We start from the raw sequence: 24773 nt of genomic DNA on the forward strand, positions 1-24773 counted from the left end.
GTTCCTTTGACCTCATGATTCTCATTTGCTCTGACATGCACTGTGAGCTGTAAGGTCTTATATAGACAGGTGTGTGGCTTTCCTAATCAAGTCCAATCAGTATAATCAAACACAGCTGGACTCAAATGAAGGTGTAGAACCATCTCAAGGATGATCAGAAGAAATAGACAGCACCTGAGTTAAATATGAGTGTCACGGCAAAGGGTCTGAATACTTATGACCATGTGATATTTCAGTTTTTCTTTTTTAATAAATTTGCAAAAATTTCTACATTTCTGTTTTTTTCTGTGAAGATGGGGTGCTGAGTGTACATTACTGAGAAATAAAATGAACTTTTTTGATTTTTGGAAAATGGCTGCAATGAAACAAAGAGTGAAAAATTTAAAGGGGTCTGAATACTTTCCGTACCCACTGTATATCATTAAAGCTAAAACACTGCAGGTGGATCTAAACCTACACTACGTGCGGACATTTGTAGCTAAAAAAACACTGCAGACCACATGCCGCATACAGAGAAGTTCAGCCGCTTTGACTATGAAGCGAAGGACTGCTGTAGGCTATCCAGTGAAGCTGAAAAGAATAAAAAGATCTGTTCTTCTTTAGATGGCTTAGACTACACCGAGAAGTGGCTTGAGGACACAGTAAGATGTCTGAGAGAGATGGATGGCTCTAGTGCTGCCTCGTCTGACCCTGCCTCACTCCTCCCCCTTAATGTCCATAATCATGCCTATTTACGCCTGCTGAGGTGGGACCACGCCTCAGACCCCTTCCCAGAGGTAAAGCATCATTTGTCATCGTCTCTTTGTTAGTTCTATATATATATATATTATTATTTTTTTTTTTTTTTTTTTTTTTTTTTAAGGTATTATGACCCCTTTGATCCTCACGTTTGTGTGTGCCACTATAAACTGTATTCCTCTTCTTCTCCTCTATAGACGGTGTTGATGGATCAGGTTCGGTTCCAGGAGATGCAGCTGGAGGCTGAGCAGTTAGTTCTGCTCTCCTCTGTGCTCCTCGTCGTCTACACTACCACGGGGGACGCTATCTCGGGCCTGCCGGGGCTGATGGAGACTCTTAAAAACACTGTCAGTGTCATGCTTGCAGACATGCACACGCCGTGAGTACCAGCACTTTTAATTGTCACACAAACATGAACGTCAGCAGAACACAGTTCAGTAAGAGCTGATATTCTTCTGGTGGAGACAAAAAACAAAAACTAGCGACTAGAAAGACTGTATATTGGATTCATCGTAGGGAGAAAAACATGTCTTCAAATGAAGGATAATGTTCCAAGTCTGCTGGATGCGTAAATAGACAACATGTTTGCTAATATGTTGTCTGTGTTGCTGCCACCAAGTGACTAAAAACACAAAAAGAAGTCAATCAATGCAGCTTTAATGTGTGTTCAACATCTTTTAGCACCAGGTTTTTATAGCCAAGTTGTGTTGTAATACTTAACTCCTTCCTTTTTGTCTGTCCAAAGGTCTTTTAGTGCACAGGAGGCCTTAGCGACCATCGGGGAGAAAATGTGTGTTGAGCTGAGTCAGTGTGTAAGCCAACATGGCTACTCTCCATTTTCACCCGACCGAAAGAACATTCTGAAAGGACAAATCTCCGCTACCATCCAGCCAGACAACACAGTGCGCAAGCTGATGGGTAAAAACAGTGACACTTATCAGGATTTTCACAGCACAGCTTGTGGTTGACTGTGGTGCTTTATGTATGCATTTATTTATCTGAGGTGTCCCCTCCTCTCCTCTGCTCTCCTCTCCTCTCAGACTCTCGGGTTCAGAGCTACCTCCTGGCTTCCCTGGAGTCCAGTCAACATCAGACCCCTCCTCTCCCAGGAGGCCTGGTTCCAGTCAGCAGGGAGCTGAAGGAGCTTGCTGTTCGCTTTAGTCGCCTTGTCAACTTCAACAAGCTGGTCTTCTCCCCGTTTTACCAAAAGATTCTCCGCAAAATACTGACCGAAGGGGAGACTCCCTCAGAGTAAGAGCAATGTGGAGACTGGTCTGTCATTTTGCCATTTCCCCCCACTAGTAACGGTTAAGATTTAGATAAAAGTGTCAAGGAAGCTGATCCGTATTGGGGTGGGGGGGGAGCCAACTCCGCAGGCCGTGCACCTTAAACCGACAAAAAACACTGGCTACCGTCACAGCTGCATTAACTCACAGTGTTGCTTATTGATCAAATCCAGGCCTTGCATTAAGTTGTGTTCAGTATTACTGGTAGGGCTGGGTATCAATCGAAAGAGTACAGTGTCCTAGCCAATACAATACCTGTGTTTTAGAACCCACACTAAAATAATACTTAGTGATTACCATATTTTGCAGAGTATAAACACATTTCTTTCTACAAAAACTGTTCTCGTGCAGTATACAATTAACAAAACAATAAAATTCTAAAATATCTCATTTAAAATTAAGTCAGCAAGACAAAGTCCTTTTATTTATCAAGTGTCTCACAGTAACATATCAGTCCTAACTGGCCAACGATTCTCAGAGTGACACACATTTGGTCCTGTGTTTAGGTCTAGTAGTATTTTATCAACGTTCTTAAGCTAGGAGATGGCACCTATCTCTGCCGATATATAGGAGTGTTCCAGAGGTGTCTCAACCTGTCAGGAGTTGCCACAAGATGGCATTCAGGCGGGAGACATGCGGATACATTCCATGGAAGAAGAGACGTCTTGAGAACACTTGTTGACAATAAGCTTATTAAAGGAACAGTTTGACAATTTGGGAAATATGTTTATTTGCTTTCTTTGTTGAGAAGATCAATACCACTCATGTTTGTATGGTAAAATGTAAGGCTACAGCTAGCAGCCGATTAGCTTAGCTTAGCACAAAGACTGGAAATGGGAAAACAGCTAGCCTCGCTCAGTCCAAAGGTTAGAAAATCTAACTATCGTTACCTCTAAAGATCACTTATATAGAAGATATAATATGTTTATATCTGTTTGCTTCAATCGTAAGTTGTGGTTTTAAAAGTGGAGTAAACAATTCTGGAGAAATCCATCACCATGACAGATTCCTCGATACAGAGCGAACAACAACACATCAAGTAATGTAACTAATGTTAGCTATGTTGTGGGTTAGCAAACTGTCGCTACAGCTAAGGAAACATGCAGAGAGGACCCGACGTTGTCTGAGCCATCCTGCTGCTAAAGCTAACATCACAACAACAGCATGTCTTGGCAAACTAGAATGTAAACTGAATGTCTGTGGGCAAATCATTTAACGCTCCCTGACACACATCGTGGCTATAACGGCTGGAATAGTGTTGTGTTGGCCGGGTGTGGGCCACTTTGTTTGTTTCCCATTTACAGAGCCAGGGCTGTGTACAAACACGGATTTTGTTTCAGCACACACACAGAATGGACAGCTAGCAGACCGTGAGGAAATATTAGCTGAATTCAACAAAACAACGTGTACTGGATTAGAAATGCTTACTCCACCTTTAAGTGGGTCATTTGCCAGACTGTTGCTTGGGGAGCAGTGGCTTCTGTTGGCCTAGTAACCTCACTGTGTCGACAAGACTGCAGGAAGTTACTGTACCTGATCTTTTCATCGTACTCTGCAAGAAAGCAAATAAGCCTATGTCCCAAAAAAGCTGAACTATTTCTTTAAAAGATACCATTTTGACAGACACTCAATCATTTTCATGAGTCATCTTGCTGGGGATGCAAAGGAGAACACATGCTCTGCAGAAAATACAACCAACTACTTCTGCAGTAATAAAGCATTTGATTTTTCTCAGCAGTGCCACAGATAGACTAATGCATAGATTAAATCAATTTCCTCACCACTCTATTTTGTTACATCTCCAAAGAAGTTGCGACATTTCCTTCCTTGTGTTAGGCCACACAAGACTACAAGAAATGTAGTAACACATAGCTTGGGTAACTATGTTACCTGCTGATCAAGCATTCCCTAAACACATCTCCTCCAACAGAATGTGCATGCATGTCCCTGCCTGACCAGCATCTTCTGTAAACTCATAACAGGTAAAACACCCCTGGCGCTCTCCTAAATACTGGCAGAAATGGGAGTCATTTTCTAGAATAAGAACATTAAGAAAATACTTTTTTACTCCAGAGGAAGGCAGACCAAATGTGCATCAGTCATATAATTTTTGGTAAAAACAAACACTGGCAAAGCATTTAGTAACAGCTTTTAATACTTGACAATTAGCAAACTTTTATGTCTTTTTCCCCAAACAGTTTTTATTGATTATTCACAGTGGTTAGTCAATGGTGTAGCGCACACACAAGTAAAAGAGGAGACTGCATGGTGTCTTTTACACTGCTGTTGTAAGGAAATATGGTGGATACAAAGACTCTTTACACCTTTACAAATGTTCTCTTCATTAGCCTTAAAATCAAATAATTCTTATTCAGGCTTCTCAGATTTGCTTGGTTACAGTAATAGTAAAAATATTATTTCCCAAAATGTTGATCCATTTATTTAATGAGCCATAGCTCCAAATGTGACCAAAATCATAACTTTTCTAAAAATGAACAGGCAACAAGTGGGGTCCTCTTAAAACAAGAGTCTGTGAATTACTTCCTACAGATTTTTAACTCTGCTGCACAGCAATATAAAAATAAAATGCGCAGACTTTTTGTATCCACTGTATGTGCACAAAATACAGATATTTTACAGTTTGTTAGATAAAAGGAAAATGAACTGAAGGGAAGCCAGATGGCTGGTGGCCAACTTGAACTGCTGCTCTTTTAATTGTTACTTATTTTTACTTATCTTATTTGTTTACTTATTATTTTCACTTATTTATAACATAACACATTTCGGACATTTAGAATATTTTCTTTTGACAAACACTTTGCTTGGCATACATATTTTACACACTCAACTAATCCCTTGTAACATGCAGGCAGAATGATGTCGCCTATTCCCCAAATGAATAACACGTGTTCATTGATGGTCAAATTAGTTACACCGGTATTTGTCTTTGAATGTTCATCCAACATGCCAATAAAGCATCGTTTGTCCCACACACCAGAGTCATGTCTTTAATCCCTCAGCATCTTGTTTGTTTAATCTTTTTATTGGCCTGCTCAATCATCAAACACTTTTTTTTTTGTGTTATTGATTTTCTTGGTTTAAACGGTGACAGCCACTTCATCCAGCACGTGATTTACTAGCTTACTACTTACCATCAGTCTGACAGTGTACTCCTGTTTTACTGGCAGGTTCTCTGACTAGTCTAACTCCAAAGAACCATCTGAATATCATGTGGAAACAACTGAGAGGACCCATTATTATCTTCACCAAACTGCTTCCGTGTAGTTTGCATCAGAGACACTAGGTGGAGCTAGACCTCCTGATATACAGTTGTATCATTAATTTAATTTAATAGCAGCAGAATATGCAATATTTAAAAAAACTACATAGCAGCCCCTAACAACCAAACAGAGAGTTGTTACAGCAACTTTTTAAATTGCAGAATTTTATTGGCAATAACATTTCGATGGCAGACCATTGACTAAAGTATTCCCGTATGTGTTCGAACATGTCTGCAACAAGAACCATATCAAAATAAGAACAATAAAATAAGTGCCACAACATGACGAGACAGGTAAGCCAATGAGACAAAACTATTGTGGTTTGTAGTGTAAAGTATTACATTTTAACATGGTCTCTTGTACCGCTGGCATGTCTATCCTGAATAACAATGATGTGCTTGTGTTTGAGATTTCAAATATTTTTGTCTTTTGTTATAATAATGCCTGAGGCAGGATGTCTGTGACCTTTGTGACCAGCTGACTGTGGCAACCGTACATGGCAAGATGCAGGTGCCAACTGCAGTCCTGAGGCGTGTGCCTGGTTCAAGGGTAATAAAAGGACTAACAGGAGTAAAAGCAAGTGAAGAGTGTAAACTCAAATTTGCTGTATTGTCATGACTGTAATTACTGTCACAGCCAGTTGTACATTTTTCAATGTATTATAAGTCAGAATGTAACAGAAAAAGAAGAAAGAGAAAGTGCTCTAGTGGCCTGTACACTTGGGGTAAATGTGGTACATCTGCAACAAACTTAAACAAATGACATCAAGCTGTTTTTGCATTACCACACAAAATACAGTATAACATAATGAAAAATCATTGCAAGAAATAAAATAAATATATAATAAAAATATACAAATGGTTGGATTGACCTGTTTGAGGTTCTGGGTCAAAATGTTGATGGGCTCCTATACACCCTCCATCTAACATTCTCTGTACATTGTATGTACGCTGTTGCCTCCCAAGTTCCTATTATCAACACAACCGGCTAGACATGGCAGCTTTATTACGGGACCAGACAGTGAGAAACAACCAGCTTCCCAGTGCTGATTTAGTACTGCACTCTGCAAACACAAGACAAACTAAAATTAAGGGTTTCTGTTCAGTTCAGTTCAATGTGCTTTATTGGCAGGGATGGTTAAGTTAAACAATGTTGCCAAAACACTTTGCAACAAAATCAAAAAGTTTACATTTGAATTTAACATAACAAGAATAAATGCAATCAAGACAATTCAATTTAATTCTAACAAAAAGTTACTAGCCGCTAAGATCCAGCCACAACAGTTGGCAATAATACACAACCTCTTCCGTTGATGTTCCCTTATGAATTTGCAATAATGAAATTTCCAAAAGCTAGCTGACATGTAGTGAACATATAGATGAGATATAGTTTAACAATCCTCTATAGGCCTAGGTAGGCAGATTTTGAAGGAGCTCAGTAAATAAATAAGAAATATTAAACAAAGATCAACAGATGATTAAATAAACACATCATAAGAAAATGTTTTGAATAGCATATCTAAATGTTTCTAATGGAGTGAAATATGTTTTACTTTTCACAGTTGGACAGAGACCCTCCCCTCCCTCCTCCTCTCCCTCCTCCTCTCCCTCTGCCCCCCACTTCTAACTCCCTCCCCAACATTCCACACATGCGGAGAAGCAACAAGCTACCGAACCAGAAGCAACAGCTAGCAGCCAGCAGCTATCTCTGTCGGGGACGCGGCGTATTGACATGCAAAAGTTTAGAAACACGGATTTCCTTGTCCTGAGCGCAGGCAAGAGCAACACTTGGTGAAACAGGATACGGCTGTCGAAACCATGGGTCATGGCTGGTTTTCGTAATAGCTAGTTATTTACATTATTTGAAGCTTCAAATGTGTGAAAAGTCGCTCGGTCTCTCGTCGTTGAACAAGATGGCAGCAGCAGCATCGATGCAGGATTTGACTGTGGTGCTGGTCCTCGTTGCTAGCCTGTTACTTCACGCTCTGGGTGATATTATTTAAGGTAATGTTATGTCACCTTATGTTGCTGAACTTGTTGTCAGATGTGTTGTTGTTTTCTGTATTACGGTTTGTATTTGATCGTTTCAACGTTGACTAAGTACTCAAAGCTAGCTCATGTGCTAACTGTTAAGCTAGCCAACTTCTGTTTGTTCCCTTTAGCAGACAAGTGTTAGCAGCGGAAGCTAATTAGTTTGAGCTAACGACGAATAGATAACGTTAGTTATTCAGGAAACTATTACGAGCCTTCACCCGTCTATGCTTTAACTTTCAGTAACTTTAGCAGTGTATTTTGGGAGATGTTAATCTTCGATATGGAAATAGAATTTATTACGTGGCTAAAATATAATGCTACTCTTGTCTTGCAGTAAGTATAAGTTGGCCAGTTTGGTAAAGTAGGTTATCACCTACCCTACCTTGTTCAACACACACATTATTTAGCTGCCTGTCACTTAAAACATAAGTTTCAACAGGTGTCTAGGCTGGTGTCGCCCTTCCCCCAGACACACACACAGGCGCGCACACACCACCCCTCCCATATGTTAACTGTCTCCTAGATTAATCAGTAACAAATTGCGTGTACAGCTGGCATTCGTTTACAACGGCAAAACACACACATGCGCACACACTACTGTGTCATGGCTCTCCATTTCAGGCTCGGGTCTTGTTGCCCTGTGGGATATCAGGCTACCTAGTTTGGCAGTGAGGGGATCTAGCAGGAGGTAACAGCTGTGTCTGTGCAAATGTCCCTTAAAAGACGGATCGGTATGGCACATTGGCAAGCATACACAAGACGAAGTATTTGCACCACGCCAGCCATATGGTGGTGGTTCTTCTCCTATATTGCCTGTAACTTTTGTCAGTTGCATCTTCAAGTTGTTATTTGCCAGATTTGCAGCTGTATGTGTGTTAAATGAAGAAAGTGATCTACTTAGCAATGGCAGAGCATTGCTAGCTTTCTGAAAAACCTTGTTTATTGCAGGAATTGTCCGTTTTCCTTGGTTGAAAATAAAGCTTGTAAATGACAGTGGTTGTTAATCTCCATCAGCAGTAAAAGTCACCAGCCCCACAAGTTATGAGAAGTGAAGTGTGTTGTATTGTCACGTTGCTGTTGAGGCGCACCTCTCTGCCTGTCTGAGCCTGTGTGTGACAGCTTCAGTAGTTAGGAAGGCCGCTGGCTCTCAGCAGGCCCTTGGTGTCGAACAAAACTCTGTGCTTAAGACAACTAGCTTCACAAGTGTGTTTTTGTAACGCGTGATGTAGCCTTCAAACTGGATTCACCCAGTGGGGCACAATCTATGTCTCTGTTTGGATGTATTCAGGAAGTGTGGCTGACCGGATTGGCCTATGCTCTGTATTAGGCCTGTTCTCACGGCATCATGGCTTGCTGCAAGGAGAGGAATGTCCCTTTTTTAAAAAAAAAACAAAAAAAAAACAACAAAACAAAAAACTCAGAGGAACATTGAAATATGGTGATTGAAAGTGGGAAACAGTCTCTCACTTGTGACAACCTATCTGTTACACACTCTATTTAGTTTGATCAGTTAAAGGAAAAAAACTTGAAACTGATTAGATAGATAGTATTGAATGTGTTAGTAGTTGAAACAACAAAGTTCTGGTCACTGGTAGGGCTGCATGAAAAATAACAGACAGCAGCCCGTACAGCTCACAGTTGACTCTCTTTGTAAAAATGTACTTACTTAAATAATTCAGTTTTTGGTATTGAAACAGATCAAAAGTGAGGATGTTGCTTGGTGGTCATCACACTAAGTAACAATATTAATGTGCATGGTTGATAAAACTATGTTTGAGTAGCATCACAGACAGTAAGGGCTATCAATCCATGTAATCAGTAACAAGTCATTTCAGTGCATAGGTGTATTTGCAAAATGTCACTGACTTACAGAACACTCATCACACTTAATGATTTATCATATCCCACTGGGGTACTGCTTGCTTTGCGGTTCTACTCTGTGTGAAACTGACCCACCTGTGCAGCGTGCAGGGGCAGGCCAGAGATGCAACGGGCTTCCCCCATCTCCCTTTACATTAGGACAGTTCCCCTTTCCAGTAAGGGTGACATGATGGCTTAGATGTGTATTTGTTTTTGGCAGCTTTTATTACTGCTTTATTTAGACAGCACCCTTTCACAGGATGATTGTGATAAGAAGCTGCTAGTTTGCTATTAACCAGTTCACTTGTCCGTGCACACAATTTTGGCGTGAATGGAGTTTTTGTGCAGTGACTGAACCTTTGTTTAGTATATTTGCAAGTTAGCGAAAGCCCTCAGGACATTAATTAAGCATGTAGACAAATTCTGACCCTTAAGCCTGAAAACCTGTTTGTGTCAGCTTTGTACCCTGACTAAATGAAACATGTGGCTTGTGTTTTCTCTGTCCTTCAGGTATGGCCTCACAAGTCTTGGTCTACCCATCACACCTGCACTCAGCTCAAACAAGTGCCTTAAGAACCAGCCACAGTGGTACCAGCAGACACAAAGACGAAGCTTACCGCAGTAATAACACCAGCAAAGCCTTTCAGCACAGAGCCCCGCCCAAGACCTATGTGATAGGAGTCAACTACGGTATCGCCCATCCCAACAACGTTATCCCATCGTCAACCGGTGCTGATTTAGGAAGACTGCACAGTGGACTACAGCTTGGAGAGAGGGAGGAGTGGGTGTTGCAGACTGCAGGATTACAGAGAGAGGAAGGCAGGGAGAGACAAGGAGAAGGTCCAGGTGGGGTCCAGGAGACTCTTTTCCGGAGTCCACAGGAAGTGAGGCTTCATAGAGACAGTTGTGGAACTCCATCAGAAGGAGTATTGGACTGTGGGCTACTAAGGGGGCCATATTTTAGAGAAGACAAAGAAGAGGGCACAAACGGAAGAGTACACGCGAGGGGAGCATACTTTGACCTTCGAGACACAGGTGCCATCCAGAGATGTGAACGGAAGGCAGGTAAAGGTGGAGAACATCCGCTGGAGAACAACTGCGTCGGAACCATGCAGATAGTGGAGGAGGAGTCTGCTCTACCTTCACTTCCTCCCCCTGTGGCCATGTTGCAAACCAGCACTGTGAACAATGCAGAGACTGTCAGAGTAGGGGGTGGAGGGACATTGCCTAGTCATAACAGGGTTGAGGCAGTGACCGGGATGGATGGGACCAAAATGAGGCCTAACGGCAGTACTGAGGCAGTGGCAGGAGCTACAGTGACCAGGACTGGATCGGGAGATGGTGACTATCAGTTAGTTCAGCACGAGGTTCTGTGCTCCTTGAAGAACAGCTACGAGGTCTTGGAGTTTCTGGGTCGGGGCACCTTTGGTCAGGTGGTGAAGTGCTGGAAGAGAGGAACAAATGAAGTGGTGGCTGTCAAAATACTGAAGAACCACCCATCCTATGCACGTCAGGGACAGATTGAGGTAAGGCTTTGTTTTTGTCGTGTGAGTAGAGTAAATGTGTAATCAGTGTTTTAGTTTTTGTTGAGGCATTAGACCAGCAGCTAACAACAGCAACACTTCTTCTAGTCTAATTTTTAATTACAACAAAGGCAGAGTTTGATCTTTGTAGATGCTAAAGAATTGTCTATCTGCTAAAGCTTTATTCTGGATTTTCTTTACACCTGACTGTCTGAACTGAAGTTGTTTTTTTGGGTTTTTTTTTCTTCTGTGTTCCTGAACCCCCCAGGTGGAGATCCTGGCCCGGTTGAGCAGCGAGAATGCAGATGAGCACAATGTGGTGCGTGCTCTGGAGTGTTTCCAGCATCGCAGCCACACCTGCTTGGTGTTTGAGATGCTGGAGCAAAACCTGTATGACTTCCTTAAGCAGAACAAGTTCAGTCCACTGCCACTTAAAATCATCAGGCCTATTCTGCAGCAGGTAAAATGATGTACATGGATATAACCCATACATGCAGATACATTTTTTTATTTCCTGATGCAGACACACAGGAGATCATGTTTTGTTGAGGCTTGACATGTCCACGTCCAATTTTGTATAAATCTTTGTAGGTTGCAATGGCCTTAAAGAAGCTGAAGTCTCTGGGTTTGATCCATGCTGACCTGAAGCCAGAGAACATCATGCTGGTGGACCCCTCCAGGCAACCCTACAGAGTCAAGGTCATTGACTTTGGCTCAGCCAGCCATGTCTCCAAGGCTGTATGCTCCACCTATCTGCAGTCCAGATACTACAGGTGAGGACTTCCGCATTCAGTTGAATCTCTGTATAATCCATCATTCACAAAGTTCAAAACTATGTTTCAGGGTATTTCCTGTTCTTAAAGCACTGCAGTGGGTGAGGCTTGAGATGACTGACATACCTATTCAACACTTGTTGTGTTTGTGTTCTTCTGTTACTCATCAAAGCTGTTCCCACAAAAATAAATTGCTGTCATTGTGAAGATTCATTAGACTGGCTTTTGTAAGTGTGGAAATTACTGCAGATTCAGTGTTATTTTCCACAACCCTGATGCCGTACATGTAATGAGAAATTGCATTTTTGAGTTATCTGTCCCATACCCGGGGATAAGCAGTGATGAACTTTGGTACAGATGTAGTTTTTTTTTTTCAGAATCCTATATTTGGTGTTAGTGTGTAAGAATGGCTATTTCATGTGTGTGTTCTGATCTGGCATTTAAGCCAGATGATGAAATAGCATTGCACTCACCGTTTCTTGACTGCGTTGGTATTAGGGCAGCGCAGTTAATAAAATTTTATTTTCAATTATGATTTTGACCTCCATCAATTATGTAAACAAAATAATCGAGATAAATAAATATTGTGCTGCATTCTGTTTTGCAAAGATGCTCTCACTTTGTCTCATGTTATAAATCCAGGGCACCGCATTTCTTTACAGCGTTACTCCCTTACCCCTCCCTAAAAGCCCAAACTCGCACTCAGCCAGGCTGTGGCATGTTTAGTTCATCTCGGGCGATGATGATGGTTGTTATAACTTGCTAGTCAACATTAGCTTAAGCCTACGGCATTTTGCTCAGCATAAATTAGCCTAGTGGCTAGGGGACCTTTCCTTTACTCATAGCGTAAGAAGTTACATATTAAATGTACTCGGTTGTACCTTGCTTACTCACTGTTGGTTTAGGTAACTGTATCTCCCGATAGAACATCACAGGTGAATTTCAGCTTTATTGAAATTAACGAGTTGTTGTCAGCTCAAGTTTCAATAAATCCATAATAAGTCATTGAGTAATTGTGATAAAATCCGGATATCAATATTGACTAAAATAATTGTGATCATGGGTATATGTATATTAGCCATTTAGGATAAGCCATTAGTCAAATCACGCCATTTATGCAGAAGAAATATCCCACAGGTGAGAGTGAGATGTATTGCATTTTGAGTTCTATTCAGGTTTTATATGAGGAAAAACCAAAAGTCAGAAGTCAAAAGAAAGAGAGAGCTGCACATTTCCAGAAGAAACTCAGCAGGTTCAAATAGTAGAGAATGTTTAGAGATTAGATTCACAGGGTAGAATATATTTAGGAAGATCAGATATGTCATGAAGTGAATATCGTGCCATTTGTCATCATGATATGCCGTCCCATGGGTAATGGTTGTTTATGTGTGCGTTTCTGTGTATTTCCCACAAGGCTTAGCAAAGTCTTGCCCCAGGTTTTATGTGTTTATTCCCTCCTCTCTCTTTCTGTTCGCCTGGCTCCCCCACTCCTTCCTGCCCGTATGCATTGTTGGACTTGTGCATGTATGTCTGATCTGTGTTGAGTTCAGTCACACCCTAAACTCTGCTGCTCTTGCATAACGTGCAGAGGAACTGAAATGTTTATATGAAGAACGGCGTCATGAAATATTTGGCATGTCTCGTACGCTGGGGTGAGCGGTAGAGTGTTGTCATGAAACGCAGCCAGGATTGTGAATTTCCGAGACAGTTATTAAGCTGTAAGCTCACATTGTGCCACACAATACAATAGGGCCAACCGCAACAAAGTAGAGCATCTGCTCAACATCAAAACATCTTGTTTGATATGTAATGTACATTTTTTAATAGTCATCATGGACTTGTTGGCATGTGGATGTTAGTGGCGTTTAATGACATCCTCCCTTGTTTCCAAGGCAAATAATTCCCTTTTCAATAACCACTGGACAACAGTCTGGCAATTTTATTCACCTACGCTAGCAAGTTTCAGCAAGTACATTGGTCGGGTAAACTATTGCACACCCTGCAAACATTGTGCAATCTCTGACAAATGCTGTTGAGATACTGGTCATGTCTGCAGCTAATGCACACACCCACAGTCCTGATTCATTGCCCTTTAAGAAGTACAACTTTTCTCAGTTATTTCAACTTTAATTTATGTGGTGTGGGCTTCCTGTCCTGAAGAAAACTCCTTTTACACCAAATGTAAAATAAAGGGCTTCAACGAAGCAAAATGCCAGCATTAGCCCTGGGTGCAACTTCACTATTTTTGTGAAAGCGAGCTAGTTTCCAGGTCCCCTTCTCTGAGATACTAGGAGGAGAATGGAGCTGTAGTTGTTGCATAACAAACTCTTTGCTCTGCATTTGACGTGGTTATGTGTGTATGTGTGCGTGTGTTTGAGGAGCGTTGGCATTGAGTTCTAGGGAGGTCACTGAGGACACAGAAGGCCAAGGAAGAATGTGGTATGTGAAAACCCACATTTAGATCCAGGAAAAAATAACATTCAGACATTCCTGTGTGTTTCTGGGTGTGCTCATACGTGTGCCCCTGTCCATGCAACTGTTGCCAAGGCTGGATACTTCATGTAGGTTACACAATGTACTCTAACATGCTTCATAATATCTCAATTCAGATGTGATAGATGGAAAATTGGTTTGTCAAGATTGTTAACGTCACCTGCTGGAGCCACAAAGCTATCTTGGCCAGAAATCTTGTAAAGTGTTAACATCTGGCCATATTCTGCTGTGCCCGCCTGCAGTGTGCAACAGTTTCAATCTAGTCTTTGATTACTTTTTGCTCTGCAGAGAATCTGTTTTCGTGTATTTTGCCAAATAATAGAGGGCTGTTGGGTTTAACGGTTATTAAACGGTTATAAAGAGTACAGAGACTACCTTTTGGTTTATAATAGTACAGTAGCACCATTACTTGGAGTTGGTTTTGCCATGACAGCAGCTGGTAGTGTACACATTTGTTGTTTACTCTGTGTATTGGTAGGCCTGTGTGTGAGCTTGGTTACGTAAATATCCGTATTATAGGGAGATGTCAGCACATGTTTTGCACTGCACTGTTTGTCTTGTCTATATGATTATGTAATTTGAGTCCGGGGGGATGTTCAGGTTATCAGGAGAGTGGTTTGTTTGACATAGTGTCTCCTCATCTCCTCTGCTCATATTGCTTAGTGACTGTACTGTATTGTTGCCACAGTGAAGCTGTTAAGAAATGCTGGCCTCACCACAGTGGGTTGGAGTTCTTTTTTTTTTCTTCTCTTTTTTTCCCCCCTCTTTTTACAACTCCGGGGTTTTCCCTGGATTTTCCAGAACCATAAGTAGTAGCACTGCCAGTAGTGTGGATTTGATGCAAAAGTCAGTTTTTAAATTGAGTTTGTCTTAACACTCTAATTAAAAACACAGTCTGTGAATGTAAAAAAATATAAAATAAATACGGGTTTGCATTCCTCCAATCGCATAACAACTAGCAGTTGTTATAATACACAAACCAACAATAGACAACACTAGAATCCACATTGTTAATGTATTCTGATGCTGGCAAGGGTTTGTTTACCAGCATGGGCACCTTGTAGAGTAAAACGTGCCTGTATTTTAAATTAATCTGATGAAAAAATTAAAAGATTGGCCCTTTTAACCATTAGCATATAACACCCACTGATGGGTCATGATAAATATGAATGGGTGTGCATATGTCCCACTTACACGACTCACTACAAATCTAGATTGAACAGTTCCCATAGTGTCTGTGTCAGGGGTGTCCGTCTCAATAAATGGACTATAAATAAAACAGCTTAGGTCTCAGTTATTGCCTTTGACTAGGAGGAGTATTAATGGGACAGTATGCAGAGCTGCTGGTGCTTCTGCCTCAGGTTGACTTCTCCTGTCAGTACATTCCCATCCATTATTATTCTGGAGCATGCCCCACCTTTAAATGAGTAGCATGGTCTGGTGGTGACCACTGTATTTTATAGTAGAGGTGCACTGCATCTTTCTTTTCCTTTATTTTGTAAAGTGCAGATGCTGCATAGGGAGCTGGAGCTGGGACATCTACAGCTCGGGTGCTGCTTGTTGTTGTGGTGCTGCACCTCAGAGTGTTTGGGCTTGGGTTCCCAAAAGCTTGAAAGCCACAGGCAGCAGAAGGTGGTAGTTGATTCAAAGCTATGGCTCAGGAGGTAGCATGTCCAGTAATTATAGGGTGCTGTTTTGATCCCCAGATCCTCCTTTTTTGCATGTTGAAGTGTCTCAAGTGAATGCTTATAGCATCTTTTATTTTCTTATTAAAATAAAGATGAATTCCACATAATTTCTAATGAAACTCTGCACAATTCAATTATTCTATCTTTGTCAATTTGTAATTGGCCCTTAATGGGTCTTCTTAGTCCACAACAAGGCAAAGAGAATCTACATGTATGCTTTAGGTGGCCCTGGGTGTTTTTCACTTTTAGCAAACAGGTGAAACGTTTGACTGTGCCTTAGTGACTAAGCACAGCTGTGTGGCTAAAAGTCTGTGGCAGAAGCTTGTTCTGCACTTCGTCATGCTGTTGTTGCCATGGCAGCATGACACAGCAGGGCCTGGTGAGGTGACTGTTCAGTCCTGTGGAGGCCGCTGACGTAAAACCACCTCCCGCGGTGGAAATGCAGCACTAGGCTATGTGAATAATTCAACTAAGCAGATCAGGTGGAAGGAAAGACGGCTATCATCTTTGCATGCTTACAGATTTGGGCACGTTGTGCTGGGCTCTTCATCTAGGTGTGATTTCTTTTGTTGCAGAGGTGTTGTTTTACACTAGCACCTAGTCACATTGCGACAGTACATGTTGTACACCTTTTGTTCAGCAATTTGATGTAGATACTCGGATATGTGCCTTTTGTTAAAATCTCTTGAATACTGAGTAAGCCCTGACACGTAGCCCCGGGCCTTCTTTCTAAAAAGCACATGTTGAGAAGTTTTGCTGACTGACTCGCACACAGTTTTAAAGAACAAGGCTAGAAGATGAGTGGTTCTCACACAAGTGGGGACTTCTTTTGGTTGGTTTGGGAAGTAAAACAGTGGAAAAGACATGTAGCATGTTTGAGGATTAATTGTATCTGTCTTGTTTGTTACTATACCATACTAATTATCACTCACAGTAACTGGTGTATTTGTGTAATATGTTGCTAGATTTCCACTGCCTTTCCTAATTGAGTGCTTGTGTGCATATCCAGTTCGCTTAATAATAGTATCGATGTGGAACCCAGAAAGAGTAGTTGCTAGTCTGGGATTAACTGGCAGGTATACCAAAAAGTGAAACTGATGTTGTCCAAAGTGACAATTTAACATGAGGGAACAGTTATTCACCCTCGCTCTGTCTCTCTCTTTGTTTCTTCTAATAAGCATTTAATTTTGCATACATATTGTGTTTTTGCGTAGCTTAGTGAGAGAGTAAAGAGATTTTTGTATATGGTGTGTTTTTTAATTTGAGCTAAACTGGGGCATTACATTTGTTTAAAATTGTCGTAATTCACTTAGTTTGAGCCTAACTGCATCTAAGACTTAGTTTCCTGACAGTCAATTGGATTTTACTTTGGTCTTGTGGCTTTTATTTTATTCATTTATTGGTTGCTTGCTTGTCTCCTTGACTTCTGCTATCTGGCCAAGTTCTCCACCCATTGTTCCTGGTTCTCAGCAGCTTTTTACACAGATTTTAAAAGGGCAGCAATATTAAAAGAACTTTGTCTGCATCATTTACCAATGCAGGCATTTTGAAAATGTAACTAAGTAGTGACATGCCACTTGTTTGATTTTCTAGTGGTGTCTTTCAGGCGGTGTTGCTCTCGTTGGTCACGCTCATGTAACTTGATCTGCTGCCCCGCACAGTAAGCTTTACTAATAGTGTTTGATATGTGATCATGATGGATCAGCTTTGTCTACAGATGTTAAAGCACTCTGCACACATGTCCTGTACCGAGTCCCATCTCGTTATGTTTAACACACTTACACACTGTACATGCTGAAGAGTGTGTGTGTGTGTGTGTGTGTGTATGTATCTACTGCTGTACACATTGAAGTGAGAGAACTACAGTGTGGTATGCAGTGTTTGTTCTTGTCATAACTGCTGCTCTCTAGTGTGACCAGTTAGTTCTGGAAGCTGGTCTGGCTGCCAAACACCTGTGGGTGTCTGGGTGTGTTATACATGCTATGTGATGAGCTGTTATAGCTCTGGAAAGCTGAGGCCATTGCTGCAGCTTTTATGACTCTGGCAGTATAGCCGGGAGCAACACACAATCCTTTTTTAGGGCAGAGCACGAAAGTGCAAGGGCACCAACAGGTGCCGAGCACGAAAGTGCAAGGAACCTATTGTTTTTGCTCAGATTTTTATTTTTATTTTTCTCCCTGGAGAACTCATTTTTGAAGGCCTTAGTGGTTGGGGTCAGACATGGCCAGGGGGCCTATGCAGGCCATGGCGAGTCGTGTTGGTGCACATTTGTTCAACATCCGCAGTTAACACTCATCTCCTGGATAGACGGGCCCAGCTAACATCTGTCTGAAGTCAAAATACTTTTATTACTGTCAAAGATAATGTTTTAAATGTCTTCCCAGACTTTATGGCAGCAAAAAGAGTTTTAGTTTCAACAGGAGATTGTGGGAGGTGAAACTGTTTTCATCTGAGCCTCTAACATTAAGCAACAGCAGAAGCCACGGATGTGATACCAACGTACAGTAGAAATCCTCCCCATCTCAGTTTCCTCTTTTCCAGTCAGTGAATTGGTTTTAGGTTTTTGTTATCTTGAGGAATTGCTTAATTTTACCTTGGTTGATCTTTAGTTTGTGCAGCATGGGATAAGCAGAACTGAAAGCTGTGTAAGAAAAATAAAGTCTGTGCAGTCCTTATTTTTTTTTTTTTTTAGGATTGATTCTTTTGTGGTGTTTTTACATCTTTGACACACAGAAAATCCACCTCTGTTGGAGCACTTAAGACTAGGAAAACTCAAAGCATGGGCTGCGCTGTAAACGTGATGGATTTGACATCTGCAATTGTGTGTTTACAGGCATACACACGTGCTCAGTCGCACACATATGGAATGATGAGTGATGGCCCCATTTATCACCCTGTAAGACTGTTACCTTATGGTCTTGCCTCAGGTTGTTGCTTGGCAACATTCATTTCCCCTGTGGTCGTCACAGCAGTGGTTGCTATTTGTGGTACTGTTGCTCAGCTGCAGTGTCCAGGCCTAATAGCCCATTGTTTTCAAATGCTGCCTCACACTACTGCTGCAAGATTACTAGTCCCTTTTGAATTGTGAAAGTGGCAAAGTCCATTTGCTGAAAAAGATTTAGTTACTTGTTGCAATATCACAGCATGCATGTCACGTGGTGTAATGTTCAGTATGAGATCCCTCAATAACCTGTTGATGAGACTGATTTCTTAGCACAAAACAGCTATGTGCTTTGCTTTGTGGTATTCTTAAGCTGAACTCAATTTAACTTCAACGTTTTCTTAATAAAATTTCAAAGGTGGAATAGGATCATATAAATTATAAAACCTTTCCCGTAAGATGAGTTGAAATGTGTCATTTAGTCAGTTTTCAAAATGAATCAAAGGTTAACTACATCCTAATTAAACATGCTAGCTAAAAGTAAATATGAGCCCCCCAATAATGCAAGGTGTTGTATACCATTGCATTATACTAATACTAAATGTTTTGTTACCTGTGCTACAGTGCACAATCTATCAGTTTTAGTTCTGTGGCTATACATGCAGTTGGCAGCTCTGTCAACATCGCAAGTCGGCTGCCTCGCTGCCTGCGTCGTCCGCTGTCTACAAAGGCAACACTGTAACTGTTGGGCGTCATAAAATGAATGTTAAAGTTTGCTGATGAACAAAGTGTTGCTTGTTGTTGCTAAAGTAACCGCAGTATATAAAAATTAAGTAGTAGTCCAGCAGAACGCTGGTGCCATCCGACGCTAACAACAGTGGAACCGGATGTGCACGGAAGCTAGCTGCCGAGAAGGGCGAGTGAAGATAAATCAAGTTGTAATTCCAAAAACTAAAGTAAAAAGCTAATTTAATAAAAGCAGTTAACTCTGAGCTCCTCCCGCTGGTAAACGGCGTAGTTGTCAGAGCAGAATCCAGACCCACTACGGGTGTTTATTTCTCCGAAAGCTGCAGCGCTGCTCCCCGTACACTTCCCCGTTCTTTAGCAGCTCCCCGTCGGCCAGTGGATTGTCATTACACCGCTCGCCTGGTTCTCTCCAAAGAACGCTCCGAAGCCGGCGGTGACGTTTGGACAATTTCACCGCTGATAGGCTTTCGCAACATCACATCAAGCGAATTTCTCGCCCAAGTTGAAAAATTTGAACTCGCGCAAACCAGCGAATTGCGCGACAAACGCCTCAATTGCATTGACTTTGTATGTAATCAAGCTGCCCAAAACGCTGGATTCGCTTTCGGTGGGAACGCACCTTTATATAATCAGCCCAGTTAGCCTAGTGGACATTGCTGTCTCAGCTCGGAGCTCCAGGGGAGTGTTTTGTGTTCAACGTTACACCTCTACTCAAGTACCGGAGGTTTACAGGCCAGGATAACGTCAGAGTGGCGCCCTAGAACCGGAGCCGAGCGAGCGGTCAACGACACTGCGCTCAGCAGCCTCCCAGTAAACACGGCTTGAATGGGACCGAACGTGGAGAGACACACGGAATATAGTACAGAGGTGATTTACAGAGCATCGTGTTTTCACTTTGCATCACTGATGAGACCAAATCAGAAAGCCAAATGTGAGTGTCTGTCATTGTTTTATAAAGTCCTCCCTTTTTGCCCACGGGGTCAGCGGTGATGTCAATCTTCTCTGTTTTAGTTCTTTCGATTCGCTGTTTTAATCTGGATGGGAGGCGGAAATGTAGCAAAATGTGTCCGTTTTTTAAAACGAAAATGGAGAGAGGGAGAGAGAGGCAGTCAGCTGATTGAGTGGCCTCTCTTTCCATCAGGAAACTCACTCACTGAAGGATCAGTCTCTCTCTGCCTGATGCGCTGTGAGTCAAGACAATTAAACTCTAGTTGCGGGCAGCGTGTGTGTGAGAGATTAGCGTGACCGCGACAGTTTCACATGATCGCTCCTGCTTGTTGCTCATCTTGTCTGATTGCTGCTGAACTGTCATTGTAAATGATTAACTGGCTGCATCAATATCTCTCTGTCTGAAAAGGACTTTGGTGCTAGCTAGCTTTGAAAACTGCTCAGACCGTGTAGTAAAACTATTTTAGCTGCCGTTGAAAATTTGTCTGTCAAGTATTGCATCATCTGATCAGCTTTTCTGATTGGCCTTTTTAGAGACCACCGATCAAACTAGTTAAAGCCATTATCTGCCGATTACGGTAATAAATTGTCATTAAATCTAAGTCAAACAACATTCATTGTGTTTGGAAATCATAAAATAAATTTTGAAGTAACTCATGATTAATGATGTAGAAATTGAGTGTATGAAAACAAATTCTTGGGAGCGGTAATAGACCATACATTCTGTTGGAAACCTCACATAAATCATATCAAATCAAAACTGTCTTAAGTCTTTTGCAATTCTGCACAAAACCAAGGGCATCTTGATCATAACTCCCTATTTATTCTATACTGCTCACTCATAGTTCCATACATTACATATTGTGTGGTAGTATGTGGAAACACTTACAAAACTAGCACAAATTCCATTTTTATACTGCATCAAAGAGCCATAAGAACTGTCGGCAAGTCTGTCTATAATGATAAACCTAATAACTATAAACCTAACCAACTCCATTATTTATGAATTTATCTGCCTTAAAATGTATGGACTCTGTAGACTTCAGAACTTTAATGTTGGAGCACAATACAGAATTTCCTGACTGAATCCAAGGCATGTATTATTGAAAGAAGGAGAGCACGTAGCCAATCAGGAGATATTATGTTTGCAAAAAAGAGGGTAGTGTGAAATGGTGATTTGTTGCTGTTAGAGGGGTTAAATTATGGAATAGTTGTAATAATTAACTAAAATAATGTAGCAATATCTGTAAGTTCTAAGAAAATGTTGAACATATTTGAAAGTTAGAAAATATGAAAACAACACTGAGAAATGAATTATAGTGTTTTGTTTATTTGTTTCTGTTGAATGTTGGTGTGCTTCTTTATCATATATTTATTTTTGTTTCACTGATAGGGTAGAGTAAGAGTAAGTAAAATTGTTAAGTATTAAGAGGAGGCGCAATAAGCTTAGGCTTCATCCTATTTTATATAATGTAGTATTCAGCTTTCATAACTGTATAGACAGTTTCTGTGTATAATTTACCAAAAAATAACTAACAACTAAACTCAGCTGCTTGCTTCTATATTGTGAGTATAACGCACTAATTAGATAGCACATCGAGAGAGAGAGAGAGAGAGAGAGAGACGTTATTTCCCGCTAAAGGAGGCTCAACTAAATATTAATTTGATATTTCTGTTGGGTTGCCCAAATTTATGCACCTGTCTGCTTTCGTTTGGATGGATATTGCACATTTTGGGTTCATCCAATAAACCTCATTTCACGACTGAAATATTACTGTGTCTTTCAGTTATTTGATAGCTCAAAATGAAATTGGTGATCCAAACACCTATATAAATGACAATCATGGAAATTGTCCGGGGTACCTAAACTTTTGCATACGACTGTATATGGCAACCCAACTCCTGGCCTTAACCTGTTCTGCTTCTCTTTTCTGTAGGGCTCCAGAGATTATTTTAGGCCTGCCATTTTGCGAGGCCATAGACATGTGGTCACTGGGCTGTGTGATAGCTGAGCTCTTCTTGGGCTGGCCCCTCTACCCCGGAGCACTGGAGTACGACCAGGTAACATTCCTTGCACGCACGCACACACACACATACACACACACTGGTAAGAGCTACAAGCTACTGTATCACGGGCGCACACACTCTATGGGAGGTAAGAAGTGAACCTAAAGATATAAACTTCCCTCCCACGAGGGAGGGGGAGTAAAGAGGACAAAATAAACACATGGAAATCACGTTTCTCAGAGATTACAGAATACATATTTAATGTGTCTTAGTTCTGTGCTTTCCCAGTAGCCAAAACGGTATGTTCATTATATAGTTAAACCTTTATTTGTTGTTGCTCCCTGATCTCGCTGGCTGGCTGTATGACTGAAGTCCAACAAATCCAGCATGAAATCCACCAAATACTAATCTGGACTGAGTGAATCAGGAAATTGTTCTTGGCAATGTGTTATTATCTTCCCAGTTTGTTCTGCGCTGTGAAGTACACAGCTGGGACTTTAAATGGAGTCCCTCGGCAAGGGAGAGGGAGCATGGGAAAAGGCTCACATCACATTCACAGACCATACATCCATCGTCAACCGCTTATCCTGCATACAGGGTTGCGGGGCATTCACAGACCAGTACAGGATTTTACCTGTTTGACTATAGGCAACTCTGTGACCAGAATGAAGCCCATCATGTTTTCAGTGCGTGAGTTTAGAAATTTGGAAAAAGACTAACCTGGACACCCTTGTTTTGTCGTGTCTTGGCATTTATTATGTTGGGGGGGATAATATGTGACCTTTTTATGGGCAAGTTCTCCAAAGCTCTAACTTATTGAGCCTTATTTGCCAAATGGAAGTAAATTGGCTTTACTTCCATAGTACACACCAGGACCAAACATTCTTGTATATTAACATTTTTTGGAAGAATCGATGGCGTGTTTGGGGAGCCCCTGTTAATGCATGTGTCTGTTTTCCGAGAGGCTTTTAGTGAGGTGTCACTTCTGGCTCCAGCAGTAGCTAGCAGTTTGGACAGTCATCAGTCAGAGATAGAGCTTCGCTGAGCAGTGACTGCCCTGTTGTACCATTGGGCCATGCCAGGACACGCTCGCGCACTCACACATGCACATTGAGCCCCCAAAAGTATGCTGTGCTATGCCAAGGCTCACTACAGTTCCACTCTACACAGCAAAATGTATTTATAAACATAAGCCTGATGGTAGACATGTGTGCATGTGCGTGCACGCGCACACACATACGCGCACACACACACACTGGTGAGCGTTCACTGCACCATCAGCAGGTTCTCAGTCCAGTGCCCTCTGGCCAGTCAGTGTGTTTGTTCTGGGCCATAGACACGTGCACTCATGCACACATACAGGCTGTGAAACGTATTTCTGTAGGATGTCCAGTGGTCATGGATTTTCTGGAGTATCATGGCATTTGACAAGACAGGGCAGGCCAGCGAGTCAGATGAATTCTTGGGAAAAGTCAGCACATGTCTGGGAAATTTGCAGATGGTTAATTTCACTATAGTACACCAAAATATATTTTACAACTTTGATATCAAACGGTGCTGGAAACCACAACTTTAAATCTGTCTTGAAAAACTGATTATCAGATCAGTAGAAATACATTTCTATGGTCAGTGAAGCAGTTTTACATCGGAGCCATGTTTTTGGAACCCCGCAGTGACCACGTGTAATCAATTTGCATGATTCAGTTGTATCATATTGTTCAGGTTAACAACAACAACCTCTCCCTATGCAATGTATTTTACTGTCTGTTAGACGAGAAACCCAGAGTCAAATTGATCTATCCACAAACCTGCGATGGAAACGCAGGGAAAGAGGAAGGGAAGGCGGCACGACTTGTGTATGATGGCTGCTCTGATCCTCTCAGCCGTGATACTGACTGTCAGAAGTCGGCTACACAACTTTTGAACCAGACACTAGTACAACCTCCTTTATTAGTGTCAAGTGACTCAGCATTAGGCTGCCAGCGCTGTCAGCAAACCGCCAGGAGAGACGCTCGGAGGCGCAGTAGGATTTGATATCTAAGCTATGACCAGGACGCACACATTTTATTTGATCATATGTGATCACATTTCCACACAGACATTAAAACATGGGTCTTGCAGATAAAACACGAGACCAAGGCTGATACAGGAGTTTAGTATGTGGCTGCTCTACAGGTGAGCTAAACTGGCACTAACTGGGCAGGGGAGTGAATAATATGTTTCTCATATTTGTAGGTAAGGTGTATTGAAGAGAAAACATCAGTAATAATGTTTTTGTAAAATATGGAAGATTAGAACCAATGAACCACAATCATGTGAGAAATGAATATACCGACCCCTTATTTTGATGTTTGTGTGACATAATGACGCTTCATCAATACGTACGTTTCACGTTTTATGACTAATGAAGGTTTTAAAAGCTATTTTATCCTGCACTGAATCTTCAGTGTATTATATGATATGTTTTTTTTTGCTAAATCTTGCTGACAAATGTCAGTAACCTCTGACTCCCCTT

The 24773-nt window shown here is 41.5% G+C and overlaps 2 protein-coding genes across 3 annotated transcripts in view; both read left to right on the forward strand.

Moving 5' to 3' along the window:
* tcp11l1 (t-complex 11, testis-specific-like 1) overlaps window positions 1–5016 on the forward strand; it is a 10415-nt gene extending 5399 nt beyond the window's left edge. For both annotated transcript variants that reach the window (XM_046036566.1, XM_046036567.1), the window contains exons 7-10: window positions 604–776; window positions 936–1117; window positions 1484–1656; window positions 1779–5016. In XM_046036566.1, the coding sequence (XP_045892522.1) occupies window positions 604–776; window positions 936–1117; window positions 1484–1656; window positions 1779–1993 (743 nt within the window). In that variant the 3' untranslated portion in view covers window positions 1994–5016. The remainder of the gene's footprint in view (window positions 1–603; window positions 777–935; window positions 1118–1483; window positions 1657–1778) is intronic.
* A 1939-nt stretch (window positions 5017–6955) lies between these two features.
* The window catches only part of LOC123961279 (homeodomain-interacting protein kinase 3-like), a 33988-nt gene continuing 16170 nt past the window's right edge, over window positions 6956–24773 (forward strand). Inside the window, exons 1-5 of the mRNA XM_046036528.1 lie at window positions 6956–7308; window positions 9709–10724; window positions 10990–11181; window positions 11313–11494; window positions 22189–22312. Of these exons, the coding sequence (XP_045892484.1) occupies window positions 9711–10724; window positions 10990–11181; window positions 11313–11494; window positions 22189–22312 (1512 nt within the window). The 5' untranslated portion in view covers window positions 6956–7308; window positions 9709–9710. The remainder of the gene's footprint in view (window positions 7309–9708; window positions 10725–10989; window positions 11182–11312; window positions 11495–22188; window positions 22313–24773) is intronic.

The sequence above is a fragment of the Micropterus dolomieu genome, linkage group LG22 (assembly GCF_021292245.1).
Source record: "Micropterus dolomieu isolate WLL.071019.BEF.003 ecotype Adirondacks linkage group LG22, ASM2129224v1, whole genome shotgun sequence".
In the NCBI taxonomy this organism is placed as follows: Eukaryota; Metazoa; Chordata; class Actinopteri; order Centrarchiformes; family Centrarchidae; genus Micropterus; species Micropterus dolomieu.